At 40.7% G+C, this 15,685-nt stretch overlaps 1 protein-coding gene across 1 annotated transcript in view; it reads left to right on the forward strand.

Moving 5' to 3' along the window:
• The window catches only part of LOC126188703 (carboxypeptidase B-like), a 185,566-nt gene that overhangs the window by 56,059 nt on the left and 113,822 nt on the right, over positions 1 to 15,685 (forward strand). The window contains exon 2 of the mRNA XM_049930310.1: positions 7,879 to 8,059. Coding sequence (XP_049786267.1) covers positions 7,879 to 8,059 — 181 coding nt within the window. The remainder of the gene's footprint in view (positions 1 to 7,878; positions 8,060 to 15,685) is intronic.

Genomic DNA, 15,685 nt, shown 5'->3' on the forward strand with positions numbered 1-15,685 from the left:
ACCAATGATGCATTTCTTTCCAAAGATGGACAGTTAGCCATAATGTTTTGGCTCAAGGGTGTATGTCACATTAGTGTGCAATATAGTGGCTAATTTCAATCGTTCTTAGACTTTGTAAACTGTGGGAGAAATGGACGGAAGACTTAGATTTTTTGGAAAGCTTATCTGAAAATTACATGCACTGTTAAGGTAAAAAAGGCATAGAGGAGACTAGTACGATCAATTCTAGAGAGCATGGCAACGGATATGGAACGAAATTAGAGACCCTCTGATAGGAACATAACGATTACCTGCCCTACAACTTTCGCAGATCGACGGTCACGGCTTTCGAATGAGAATACGCTGAGTGTTTCGTTTGGTAAGTAGTACAGGAGCACGAGTGACTGCCCGGAGTGATGTTCGCAAGTGTTATGCGTTAATGGGGAGGACGTCCCTGTCAGAATCGCGGCGGCATCGCAGCTAAGCATTGTTGGATGTTACGTCTGCTAAGGTCACCTACAGCTGTTCAAATAAATAAAAAGAAACTTCCTACCCTACTATACACATGACTAAACAACTTCGGCTGTGATGCAGAGCTTTGTGGCGCTCGGCTTGTATGGTGAAGTGACCTTGCCACACGGCTCGGCATGCGGTGTTTCTGTAGCTAAGTAAACGTTCCTGTTCTGTTCTATCCTACAAAATAGTGACCGATGGTCTTAGTCCTTATGCCTCCCCCTAGTACAGTCAGTGTCTAACACCTTTGTGTCGTTCCACTTTGCGTAAAAACGTACCAAGTAACGATCTTTAGCGATAGTAAAACGAGTGTAACAACATGTACAACATAAACATTGATTGTTTGGAATTCAGCTTGCTCTTTTCGTCCACGAGACCAAAAAGGGGTTAGGTGCAGTGTCGCTAACTTCTGGTTAGTGCTCAGTACAGTTTAGAGATGTCACCATATGAGCAATATGGTCCATATGTCACGTGGAGTTTATGACTGAATTGAAATGTTCCTGGCTATTAATATGTTGTTCTTAAGGGGAGACGGAAGGCGATTTTTATTCCTATTCTGCCATTGCTATTTTACCCTTTGATTAGGTGCGCTTTTCAAAAGAACTATAAGTGATAAAACAATGAAACTTTTACTGCATATATACAGGGTGTTACAAAAAGGTACGGCCAAACTTTCAGGAAACATTCCTCACACACAAATAAAGAAAATATGTTATGTGGACATGTTTCCGGAAACGCTTAATTTCCATGTTAGAGCTCATTTTAATTTCGTCGTCCACCTACGCTCAATGGAGCACGTTATCATGATTTCATACGGGATACTCTACCTGTACTGCTTGAACATGTGCCTTTACAAGTACGACACAACATGTGGTTCATGTACGATGGTGCTCCTGCACATTTCAGTCGAAGTGTTCGTACGCTTCTCAACAACAGATTCGGTGACCGATGGATTGGTAGAGGCGGACCAATTCCATGGCCTCCACGCTCTCCTGACCTCAACCCTCTTGACTTTCATTTATGGGGGCATTTGAAAGCTCTTGTCTACGCAACCCCGGTACCAAATGTAGAGACTCTTCGTGCTCGTATTATGGACGTCTGTGATACAATACGCCATTCTCCGGGGCTGCATCAGCGCATCAGGGATTCCATGCGACGGAGGGTGGATGCATATATCCTAGCTAACGGAGGACATTTTGAACATTTCCTGTAACAAAGTGTTTGAAGTCCCGCTGGTACGTTCTGTTGCTGTGTGTTTCCATTCCATGATTAATGTGATTTGAAGAGAAGTAATAAAATGAGCTGTAACATGGAAAGTAAGCGTTTCCCGACACATGTCTACATAACATATTTTCTTTCTTTGTGTGTGAGGAATGTTTCCTGAAAGTTTGGCCGTACCTTTTTGTAACACCCTGTATATATAACATATATGCCTCAATTTACAAGTAAAATGAACATAATACCTCTTGTGGGTTTGAAGAAAAAAATTTTAGTCTTTTACTAGTAAAATTTATCTTTTTTGGCCATTTATCATTATAAAACTGTTTCTGATTGTTTGGTGGTTCTCAATTTACTTGTAATAACTTGTTACCATCTGCAGTACAAATTGACCAAATTTAATGTTTCTAACCCCATTAGTTTATCAAATAATGGTACCTGAAATTAAAAAAAAGTAGTTTTGAGAAATATCCATTTAAAGTTTAATATTGCGATCCTAAATTACTTACCACTAATATTTTCCTGCACCATACTGAGCGTCATCTCACTCATACTAATTTTCTTTTCTTCTCTTTGTCCCTCTTCTTTTCTGTCTTGCTTCTTTTGTGCGTTTTAAATAAGTGATATCTGCTTTCCGGATTCTCTCTTTATCTATTTGCACCAAGGATTTTGCAGTATTGCCACTAGATTTTATGCCCAATAATTCCAAAGCATCCAATTTTCTAAATACACCATCATTGAAGCATAAAATAGCATAATAAACACCAAATTTGAGGGTTGTAAGCAGAACAAATACAGTTTTCGGTAACCGGTTGCAAATGACAGAATTCACACATTCATTTAAATTTTGGGTTTTCCCATGAAGACATATCTTCAAGAAGGTACTTTTACAAAGGTCTCTAAATATGGGTTTAATTTCATTCATTACTGATGCAGGTGAAGAATGTTTGTGGTCATATCTGGCACTTCTCCTGTACTTGCACCAAGTGTCAGGATCATTCGGGCAAAGATCGTGCACTGGATTTTCATTTGTGGAAAGCTTATGGAAAAAGATAGCCCATACAGCTTTTTTCTTTTTTTCTACATTCCCTACATTTCTTCTTATGCCAAGCCATAATAATTCTGTAATCTATTTCAAAATTTGTCAGACGACCTTCACCATCTATCTTCTTGCCATCTTCCAATACTATTCTTGACTTTTCTTTCAATAATTTTCTCAGCCTCTACGCCATTCTCTCCTGGACATGCCCAATGCACTCTAATTTATAAATTGTGACATTAAGGCCATAGAGTTGTTCTGCGAATACCCAGTCATAAGCCTCGCTGTCACCGTCCCCAGATTGCACAGAGCGTCAGGTAAACCATCATATCTCACGAAAAAACTCTCGTATTTATATAAAACAAAAATTGTTTCACGCAGGAAAGATCAGGCATTTCAAATATTCTAAAATCTAAAAACCTCCAGCACGGTGTAGCAAGGCATCAGTGCTGTAGTGCTTAAATGAAGACCAAGTGTATACCTCGAGCACGGGGTCCCGGGTTCGATTCCCGGCGGGGTCAGGGATTTTCACCTGCCTCGAGATGACTGGGTGTTTGTGTTGTCCTCATCATTTCATCATCATCCAGGAAAGTGGCGAAATTGGACTGAGCAAAGATTGGATAATTGTACGGGCGCTGATAACCACGCAGTTGAGCGCCCCACAAACCAAACATCATCATCAAGTGTATACCGGTGCTATTCCTTTCTACACACGACAGCGACGTGTGTGTAGAAACCACACAGGCTGCGTCAATGAGTTACACAGTTTTGAAGTTAGGAAAACTGCTGTGTGGTACTGCTCTATAACAATCAGTGCTTCTCATCATTTTAAACTTAAAATGAATAGGTTTTGTCTCGTCATTTTTAAACTTAGAACTCGTAAATTTTGTAAATATTTCCATCATTTTAAACTTAGGAGACGTGAGGTCTTGGGTTTGACATTTAAGGTACCTGATACGTGAGTTAAATTGTTTAACTATGATGTGAGAGTGGTGGGGGAGGGAACTGTTTAAACTTTCATATCAGAGAGGTATGTGCACTTAGGATAGGTTAGTTAGGGACAACCATACAGTTTTAAAGTCAGCTCCAAGATAAATTGTTGAACTCTGACGTCAGAAGGGAAGTTGTTTAAACCTAGAGGAATAAGTAGGCTTACGGTGCTGTATGACATATCTGCCAGGCAAACTGAAATTCAGTGCTACAGTTGTTTAAATGAAACTTCCTGGCAGATTAAAACTGTGTACCCGACCGAGACTCGAACTCGGGACTTTTGCCTTTCGCAGGCAAGTGCTATACCATCTTTTTTTTTTTATCTCATTTTGTTCGCTTTGGTTCGTTGCTTCTGCTCGGGGCGGACGTCGTAAGACATCCGTTGAAGTTCGTTTGTTGATCGATTAACTCAGTATTTTTATTACAGAGGGCAGCTAACCCTCTGACCGAACACGCTGAGCTACCGTGCCGGCAATTTTTTTTTTGTCTCGAGGGAAGACTTGAACCAAGGACCTCTCGATCCGCAGTTGCTCACGCTAACCACGGGACCACGTCGCTCCTCATAAATTAAACTTTTCACTCGAGGGAAGACTTGAACCAAGGACCTGTCGTTCCGCACATGCTCACGCTGCCCACGGGACCACAGCGCTCCTTCTGAGCTACCGAAGTACGACTCACGCCTGGTCCTCACAGCTTTACTTCTGCCAGTATCTCGTCTCCTACCTTCCAAACTTTACAGAAGCTCTCCTGCGAAGCTAGAGCACTTGCCCGCGAAAGGCAAAGGTCCCGAGTTCGAGTCTCGGTAGGGCACACAGTTTTAATCTGCCAGGAGGTTTCATATCAGCGCACACTCCGCTGCAGAGTGAAAATCTCATTCTGGAAACTGTTTAAATGATGACACCAGAGGGAAATTGTTTACCTTATGATAGGCAATATGGCTCTTAGAACAAGTGACCTGACTGCTTTAAATAGCCCTACATGTCTCCACAGGGCTAAATGCTTTCCAGCACGCAACTTACTTCTCTTTGCCTTAACGTATTGGATTCTGACGTCATAGAACTGCACCAACATTCCATCTTAACCATTTTGGATTGTAACATCATAGTAAGAATGCAGCGGTATAGCAGGTCCATAATCTCTAATTCTGACGTCATAGAACTGCACTAGCCATACATGCTCGACACGCTGGCTCACCATCCTGCATTTTGATGTCATAACACTAATGAACCAGTGTTGTAGATCAGTCATCAAGTGATCTATTTCCACCTGCAAGACAGTATACCATCTTGGATTTCTGAATTTCCCACCAATTTATATGAGGGTTGGAACTTTAATAGTGGTAACTATTTATTTACAGCTCGTACAAAACAGATACTTGTTCCGGAGTTTTTGGAACACAACCTACGACCAGCTTAGAGACAGAAGTGATGACACTTCATGCAGGACCTGACCATCATTTTGCCGGACAATGCTCAAGCACGTACTGTGCAAGCTGTTACTGATTTGTTTGACTGATGAGACTGCTAAGTGCTATACCACCTACTGCACTCCCCTGACTTAAGCCCTCGTGAGTTCAACTCGATTTCTAAACTGAAGGAAACACTTCACGGCATTCGCTTCAGAACTGCTACAAATTCATCGGGCAATAGACCGCGCCGCTCGAACTGTCAACACAACTGGCACTGCTAAGAGTATCCTACAACTTCCACATCGCTGGCAACGGGTTATACACAATGCTGGTGACTACTTTGAAGGCCAATAAAACTTGGAAACACGTATCTATTTTGTACAAGCTGTAAATAAATAGTTACCACTGTTAAAGTTCTAACCCTCGTAGTTAGGCCAACAGCCATACTTCCACAGAGATGTCATAGGAATGGAGGAAAAGCCAGGCTATTTTTGACTTTGTCATCATTTTATATACACAGAGCAATTGTCAGAAGTGTGGAGGTGGTGGGAGAAATCCGGTGACTCGTCAGTGACATCGTCTATGACATCACTGTTAACCTACTTTGGCCCACGTTCACCTACTTGTCACCTGACTACCAAATCCAAAAGAGACATTTCAACCCAATCTTGCCTAAGGCGTCTTTTTGTCGCATGTAGCGTCAAGAGGAAAGTATGGAGGACGTGGTGTTATAGTACGGAATGTTTTACTTAAGAAAACGCTAAATTTGGCCAAATATGAAAACGTTTTACAGCAATGTGTTCTGCGTACAGTAGAGGAATGGTTCAGAGAAGATGGTCATCTGTATGAGCATGAAAATGCACCGTATCATAAAGCAGTGTCACTGAGGAAGTCGTTTATGGACAATAACATTCCTTAAATAGACTGCTTGCCCAGAGTCCCAACTGGAACCCAATGGCACAGCTTTGGGATGAGTTACAACGGAGACTTCGTTCCACTGACCCCAGCATACAACATCACTATCTTCCTTCTCTGGTTTCGACCCTTGACGAAAACTGAGCTACCTCTCCTCCACAGACATACAGACACCTTACTAAAAGGGTGCCCAGCAAAATCGTCATAAGAGCGAAAAAAAGAGAAGGATAGACACACTCTATTTTAAGATACACTAACAGATGTCCAGGTACAGACGAGCAGGTAAAGTATGATCTTACCTTGGCCATCTTAAAGCAGTGTATATACGCTACTACGAATTAAAATTGCTACACCACGAAGATGACGTGCTACAGACGCGAAATTTAACAGACAGGAAGAAGATGCTGTGATATGCAAATGATTAGGTTTCAGAGCATTCACACAAGGTTGGCACTGGTGGCGACACCTACAACATACTGACATGAGGATAGTTTCCAACCGATTTCTCATACACAAACAGCAGTTGACCGGCGTTGCCTGGTGAAACGTTGTTGTGATGCCTCGTGTAAGGAGGAGAAATGCGTACCATCACGTTTCTGACTTTGAAAAAGGTCGGATTGTAGCCTATCGCGATTGCGGTTTATCGTATCGCGACATTCCTGCTCGCGTTGGTCGAGATCCAATGACTGTTAGCAGAATATGGAATCGGTGGGTTCAGGAGGGTAATACGGAATGCCGTGCTGGATCCCAACGGCCTCATATCACTAGCAGTCGAGACGACAGGCATCTTATCCGCATGGCTGTAACGGATCGTGCAGCCACGTCTCGATCCCTGAGTCAACAGATGGGGACGTTTGCAAGACAACAACCATCTGCACGAACAATTCGACGACGTTTGCAGGAGCATGGACTATCAGCTCGGAGACCATGGCTGCGGTTACCCTTGACACTGCATCACAGACAGAAGCGCCTGCGATGGTGTACTCAACGACGAACCTGGGTGCACGAATGGCAAAACGTCATTTTTTCGACTGAATCCAGGTTCTGTTTATAGCAGCATGATGGTCGCATCTGTGTTTGGCGACATCGTGGTGAACGCGCATTGGAAGAGTGTATTCGTCATCTCCATACTAGCGTATCACCCGGCATGATGGTATCGGGTGCTATTGGTTATACGTCTCGTTCACCTCTTGTTTGCATTGACGGCAGTTTGAACAGTGGACGTTACATTTAAGATGTTTAAGACCCGTGCCTCTACCCTTCATTCGATCCCTGCGAAGCCCTACATTTCAGCAGGATAATGCACGACCGCATGTTGCAGGTCCTGTACGGGCCTTTCTGGATACAGAAAATGTTCGACTGCTGGCCTGGCCAGCACATTCTCCAGATCTCTCACCAATTGAAAACGTCTGGTCAATGGTGGCCGAGCAACTGACTCGTCACAATACGCCAGTCACTACTCTTGATGAACTGTGGTGTCGTGTTGAAGGTGCATGGGCAGCTGTACCTGTACACGCCATCCAAGCTCTGTTTGACTCAATGCCCAGGCGTATCAACACCGTTATTACTGCCAGAGCTGGTTGTTCTGGGTACTGATTTCTCAGGATCTATTATCCAAATTGCGTGAAAATGTAATCACATGTCAGTTCTAGTATAATATATTTGTCCAATGAATACTCGTTTATCATCTGCATTTCTTCTTGGTGCACCAATTTTAATGGCCAGTAGTGTATTTAAACAGAGATTTGGAAGAAGGTAATGAGGCAGTTGTTGTCTTTCTGTGACAGACACAAAGTTTACCGGCTGGTGCCCACAGAGCAGCAGCTGAAAATAATGTCGCAGCTGAGGAACAACCCGTCCCTCGACTTCTGGTCGGGAGCGCTCCGTGCTGGCCACCCTGTGGACGTCAGGGTGCCACCCAGAATGCACGGCAACATCCAAGCCTACCTCAACCGCCAAGGAGTGCTGCATCACGTGGTTATTAATGACCTCCAACAGTAAGTTTTTCAGTCACACTGAATGCTACAGTTACCTTTGATTTCAGAACTGGGAAATGATACACTGTGAGTAGTATACGAATTTTGCTATTGGGGCAACAGAGTAACTGTTGATAACTGAAGTAGAGCAGATTAAAAATGCAGGATAGCTACAGAAAGAAAAGCATTTGTGAGAAAGAGAAGTCTGTTAACATTGAATATAAATTTATTCGTTAGGAAGTATTTTCTGAAAATATTTGTCTGGAATTTAGCCTTGTACAGAAGTAAAACGTGGATGATAAAACATTGAAGTAAAAGTGAACAGAAGCTCTTGAAATGTGATGCTATAGAAGAATGCTTAATATGTGTAGGTCGACTTGAAATGGTTAAGATGTGGGGATCCGGGAGTGGTAAGGGACTGAGCCCACACTCAGCAGAAAATTTTTTTCACTTTATTTGGTTTCAACAATTTACGCAAGCCACACGTCGTTAACCAGAACACGCTGGATTGTCAAGCTAAGCACTCGTAAGGTAATTATTGAATTGTTTAAAAGCGACAGCAAATAAATTAGATACTATCAAATAAAGGCGCCAATAAGAAAGGTAGAAATATAAACATTAAAAAAGTTATGATTGAAAGAAGGGATCGGTTGATAGGACACTTTCCAAGGCGTGAAGGAGTCATCAGTTTGGTAATAGAGGGAAGTGTCAAGGGTAAAAATGCTACATAGGGATCAAGGGATGAATACAGTAATCAGGTTCAAGGGTCTGTTGGTTACAGTAATTATGCAGCGAGGATTGGTTAGTTGGTTGGTTTGGGGAAGGGGACCAAACAGCGAGGTCATCGGTCCCATAGGATTAGAGAAGGAAATCGGTTTTGCCCTTTCAAAGGAACCATCCCAGCATTTCTTGGAGTGATTTAGGGAAACCACGGAAAAACTAAATCAGGATGGCCGGACACGGGTTTGAACCGTCCTGCTCACGAATGCGAGTCCAGTGTGCTAACCACACTGCCACCTCGATCGATGTGCAGAGAGGAAGATAGACTAGTGAATACAGCTAAATCAAACCAGTCTTCGGACTGAGGGCCACAACAGCAACACAGAGCATACACATTCACGGAAATTGTTGTTTAAAATGCGTTGTTGTTGTGGTCTGAGTAAGACGACTGGTTTGATGCAGCTCTCCATCCTACTCTATTCTGTGCAAGCCTATTCATCTCCGAATAAATATGCAACTTAAATGTTTCTGAATCTGCTTACTGTATTCATCTCTTGGTCTCCCTCTACGAATTTTATCTATTTTACTCCCCAGACTTTCCTCCAGTAACAAATTGTGATCTACTGATGTCCCAGAAAGCGTCCTATCAATCGATCGCTTCTTCTTGTCAGGTTGTGCCTCAAATTTCTTTTCTCCAGTTATATTCAGAACCCAACTAATCTTCAGCATTCTTCTGTAACATCACATTTCAAAACCTTCTATTCTCTTCTGTCTAAACTGTTTAGTGTCCAATGATTCACACCCGTACATGGCTACGGTCCACAAAATACTTTCAGTAAAGACTTTCTGAGACTAAAATCAATATCCGATGTTAACAAATTTCTCTTCTTCAGGAACGCTTTCCTTGCCATCGCCAGTTATTTTTCTTCCAAAATAGCATAACTGTTTTACTACTTTGCGAGTCTCGTTTCCTAATCTAATCCCGTTAGCATCACCTGATTTAATTCAACTACGTTCCATTGTCCTTGCTTTGCTTTTCTTGATTTTCATGTTATATCCCCGTTTCAAGACACTGTCCATTCCATTCAACTGCTCTTACAAGTCCTTTGCTGTCTCTGACAGAATCACAGTGTCTAATTTACTTTAATTTGGAATTGAATCCTGGTTGGTTCCAGTTGGAGTTTATTATTTTTTCAGTGTGGAAGCTAGCATTCTAATTCATTCATATTCTATGAAGCAGCCATCTTTAATTTTACGTGTCACTTAATGGAAATGGTTTTCTTTAGGAAAAATTTAGCGTTGAGTAAAACTTTGAAGTTAAACAGCAAAGTAATTAGGTCAGAAAGAATTGAATCACAAAGCACCAATGTATTCAATTAAAACTTCCATTTTCTGTGTGTGAATTGTCACTTATGTCAGCAGTGTTGACATTATTGTTTTCAGTTCTTTTAGATCACGCAGCACAATGGTTTGAAAGAAATGTTTCAAGTAGTTACAAAAGTGACTTGGATTCAGGAGCATGAAACCGATTAGATTGAGTTTAACACCGTCTTTAACAATTATCAACATGTAATTTACCAACCATCACGTAAAAGAAACTGCACTAAGCTCCCTTGCAGTTCTGGTCAATAAGAAAATTAATTGGAGAGTCTTGCCTTATCATTTTGCGTGCGTCGCTAGATGTCCGACGGCCAAAGCAAAACTGGACGGCTACTTCAGGTCTCTGATGCATTAATTACTCGTCGACCAATATGATGCCACTTAGAGCCATTGCTGCTTCGGCAGCCATAGCTCCAAACTTTACTGCGTCACAAGTGTCGAAATTCTTGCATCCGCTGTTTACAGGTATTGAAGACGATTTGATGTCGAGTAAAGTAACACTACACTATTTTATAGTTGTTAAAACGATATTTTTCCCACAAAGTAAATTTTTACGTCACCAGCCACAGAAAAGCGACTGCTGAGTTCGGAACGTCGCTACCCCCTCGCCCCTTGCTACTGCACATGACATCACTTCTCGCCCCAGCTGCGCAGCCAATTACGACTCGCGACTCCCATTATTATGACTTTTAGATTGAAGTAGTTTTTTATTAACCCTTGGAGTAGTGCATTAAACTAAATTAACAAAATTAATTATTACAACTCTTTCTACCTATTAACTAACACATATTCAAAAACTTGTAACTTACCTGAGCTACAAAGGTATCTGCTCTCTATTTACTTACAGCTATGTATCGAAATTTATCAATCAACCACAAAATACCAACAACGTTTATGAAAACAATTTAATATTATTATTTTTTGTTGTGAACTGCAGCAGTTCTGTTACATCCTCGACTATTATAACCGCCGTTTGGTTTCTGTACAAGTCGTAAATAGCCTTTCACTCCCTCTATTTTACCCCTGCTACCTTAAAAATGTCAAAAAGTGAATTCCAGCCAACACTGTCAAAGGCTTTCTCTAAAACGTAGGTTTCCCTAAACGTAGGTTTGCCTTTCCTTAACCTAAGAGTGCCAAAAGATCAGTATTTCCCAGCGTGTTCCTTCTTTTCTCCGCAATACAATATATCTTCCCCAGTGTCGGCTTCTATAAGTTTTCCCATTCATCTGTAAAGAATTCGTGTTATTATTTTGCACCCATGATTAACTAACCAGATAGTCGGTAATTTTCACACCCACTTTCTTTGGAATTGGAATTATCATATTCTTCTTCAAGTCTGAGGGTATTTCGCCTGTATCATACATCTTGCTCCCCAGATGAAAGAGTTTTGTCATGGGTGGCTATACCAAGGCTATCAGTAGTTCTAACGGAATGTCATCTAGTTCCGGGGCCTTGTTTCGGTTAAGGCAAATCTGTGCTCTGTCAATGATTTTCTAAAAATGTCGTTGTTGTGCGTAATGTGCTGAACGATGTTGTATGCAATTCATTTTCGGGTGTCTAGAACATCAATGAATGTAGCCAGCGAGGTCATGCATCAAATGAAATAATCTGAATCCATGACAGTGTCTGTATAAAGAAAGTGTCTACAATAAAAAAAGTGTATACAAAAGAATGTAAATAATTTGCAATGTTAAAATGTAGCCACTCGTAGCGACAATAGTTCAATAGTTAATTTGCTAATACTACAAGTATTTATTGAAATAATTTATGAACAATTTTGGATTATGAAATTAAAGCAGCAAGCTACTCCAAGAAGTGGTATTAACTCTGAATATGATTTGTATCCATACCACGAAACATTAGTACAGATAAAATACTGTACTTTGCTTTTTATTTTTTTTAAATCCGACAAGAACTGCTATTGTCCATCAATGCAGGTCTCTCACAACTAATTCCTGAGTTAATATTGTGAAGGGAACTGCATGCAAGGAAACTTTGAAGCTCGTAAAAAACATCGTTGAAAGTGGTGCATAAAGCTGCACGCCTGCAGTTCATTCAGGCTTCCAAGAACGTGAACCAGGAAGTTTATTCACCAATCTATGTGACCAAATGTTGCCCTTTCTTCTACAAATCTTCTGTGTTAACTTCTGTCTTTCGAGACGATGACGGCCGTGTTCACACGACTGCACATATACGTTCGTTGTTTGATGAATTGTTAGGGATCCCATCACATCTCGATCAACCCGTTAAATTATTGGGTATTGAGCCCATGGAAATTGTCTTGGACTATTTTGAACAGTGGGTGACAACTGTAGAAACTTGTATTCTCTTCCTAGCCGGACTGAGGCCATTGTGGAGGTGGGAGTCGGTGGTAATCGTAAAGTGCGTATTCTGCGATGAGTGAATTCTTGCCCCGCGTTCTTATGAGAAGTGTGTTCAGTGTCTCCCAAGTCTCAACACACACACTCATTACGGACTAAATTACAGCAGCCGTGCAACCATGCGCAACGTATCTGCAGCGACGTACAGAGTGAAGTGACCCGATAGGAAAAAATATTTGGAACACGCTCGCCCTGTCATGTGACACTTCTGTCAGAGACAGTGCGCTCGGCCCCACTTGAACAGACTATTTCCAGAGAGTCAAAGAGATTTATGTACACTGACAACACCAATAGTCATAGAAAGTAGATCATTGGATGAGATCGAACTATAGTTTACTAAAGCACTTGAGTGCCTGCACCAATACTACTGCTGTCCAAAAAATCAAATTCCGGTCTGCACTAACATCTTCGAAACCGGCAGTCCTCAATAAGCTGATGACCTGATGTCGAGTTACGATACTGGACCACTATGCCAATCCCACTTACTTGAGATTTACCGTAGCTCCAGTCGAGATGTTCCATAAAGATTTTCACAGCACCATATCGAAGACCAATGTTAGAAAGCTTTGGATGTTAACTAGCACAACTTGTGAAGCCAAACCATTGGATTTGTAAACAACGGCATAAACAATGTCCAAGAATCGTAGCCCAGTGTGGTATAAAATAGCACATTCCAAGAAATTTGACTATGCTCTAAATAAAAGCCACAGATTTATTATAATGTTTAAATAAAAAAGTAGACGAAACAGAGAATAGAATATCTTCAATAAAAACAAATACTACAGAGATATTCACAAATGCAGCTAGTATTCAGAAAGAGGTCAGTGATTTTACTAACACAGGCACGATATCTTTACTGAAAGAGTTGAAAGAAATTAGATTCAAAATTGAAAAATATTGTTACTGTACAGTAAATCACAGTGAAAAAAAATACAAGTGAAGACCACTATTTAAAAGTTTGTACTTTACATAATTTTTCGGCAAAAGGGAAACTCAATCCTAAAGCTTTTGTGAAACAGTTTCAAGGGCTATTGCAAGAAAAATGGGACGACAGGAAGAAAATAGGATGTGTTACAGGAAGGAGATGCTCTGTCATGGGGAACAAGAGCTGGGGAATCATGTCAGACGTATGACGAATTTATTAAAAAATTCTTAGACTAGTACTGGGCTAACAGTGCTGAATGCAGTGTTAGAAATACCACCTTCCAGGGGGCAAATTTCTTAGACCTTGGGTGTGATAGCTATAAAGATTATTTTCAAAGTTTCTACGAGAAGAATTTGTATTTAGATAACCCACTTAGTCATGAAGACCTTATTGGTGTAGTATTGGTCAAACTACAAGTGAATATTCAGGAAAAATTTGTAGGGATATTTAAAAAGAAAACAGAAGATATTTTACAAGTTTTAGTCTAGCTGGATGCAATTTGAAAGTAGGAAATAACCAGTAATGGCTGGAGAGGAGTAATTTGGAGATTGAGAGAAAGTGGTGATTGGAGGGAACAAAATAGAAACCACAATGAGCAAAAGGAACATAACAGAAATCAGAATGGGAGAGGAGACGACAGGCATGGCAGTGGGATCAACAAACGTGGTAGAGGAGGCTGGGCTGGAACCAAAAGGTAATAATAATCACAATAACAGGCGATGTCAAGAACAAAATGAGAGACGTAATGATGACAGGACTGGAAGAAACTACAAAATGGGAGACCAAGAAAGGGAAGACTAGAAAGGAGTTTGTGTGAAGTTCAAACACAACCTCAGGTAAGTGATGTACCATCGACTATGAAGAGGTTGAAAGGGAAAGTCCTGGGGATATTACAGAAGTTCTTTTCGAAGATAATGAAAAGACATGAAATAGACAATAAAGAGGAATGCCAACCGGTTGTAGATGTGGAAATCGATGGAATTAAAGTAATTAATGTTGTTAATACAGGTAGCGAGTTATGTGCTGTAGCAGATCAAATAAGCTCTGACCAAATAGCTATGACAAAATTAGAGATAAAATGAGGTACCAGTATTGCCATTAAAGGTGTGCAGTAGGCGCAAAAAGTCAGAAAATAAAGAATCAACCGTTATAGTTGTAAATATTCAAGGAATTTTATTGGTGGTTGGTGCTATGGTGTTCCCAAATTTGGTATTGGACTGATAATTGAGACAGATTTGTTGCTGGACCACACAGCAGTTATGGATTTAGGAAAGGGTAGTACGACCTCAACGGTAAACGGTACTCAGAGAGAAATTGACTTTGGTAACATAGTTAGTCCCTGTGTAGGTTCTTTAAATGGCCTATACAAATAAATAAATAATCGCGCCATCTGTGCTGACAGAAAATTGAAAATTGAATATAAAAAATAGCATTTATATATGTACCTCTTTCTTTTTTTAACCGATCTCGGTGTCTGCCAGCCTTCTGAGTTGGTGTGAAAAAGACACATGTAAGTGAGTCTCATTATTTTGTTAAGTAATAGTTATAATATGCAGAAGTAACAAGTTTTCATTCTACTACTGAGTTACTTCTTGATTTCATTCTCCCGATGCGACAAGAGCTTGCATTTTTAAATGACCACATTCGGAGACAAAAGTTATTTACGATGAGAGAACAGGCGCCGCAGCCACGTAGGCATTGTTGTACATCACTGGCGAGAAAAGGTAAATTACCAGGCTGCTCACCAAAACTACGAGATTAACATTTATCTATACCTACACGCATTTCTGGGCAGACAAGTTGTGATGCGGCTTACTGGCAATTACTGAATATCTCTCTCTCCAAACCAATATATCCCAAAGGGAAAGTGCAGGATAAGTACTACCTAAAAATAATGCGTGGATGTGTTCAGTGGCAAGTAGATAGAGAGGAATGTTTTCTACAGGGAAAAGAAAATCAGAATCAGAGTGAAGTTGGTTCAGGGACAGTAAATGAAATAAAGGGAAAAGTAAAGAATATTGATGTTATTGATAGAGATGGGAAAAGAGACCTAGATAATGTGTTGTTAAAATGAAAAGAAGTATTTTCTGATAGACCAGTGTTAATGATGGGAGTATCTTATAAATTTAAGGTCAAGCCACATCAACCCTTTAAGGTGAGAGCACATGTAATATATGTGTAAAAAAACTAGGCCATTGATAGAGAAATACAGAGGACGTTGTCTTTACAGATTAGAGAGAG

Source organism: Schistocerca cancellata, chromosome 5 (genome assembly GCF_023864275.1).
Source record: "Schistocerca cancellata isolate TAMUIC-IGC-003103 chromosome 5, iqSchCanc2.1, whole genome shotgun sequence".
In the NCBI taxonomy this organism is placed as follows: Eukaryota; Metazoa; Arthropoda; class Insecta; order Orthoptera; family Acrididae; genus Schistocerca; species Schistocerca cancellata.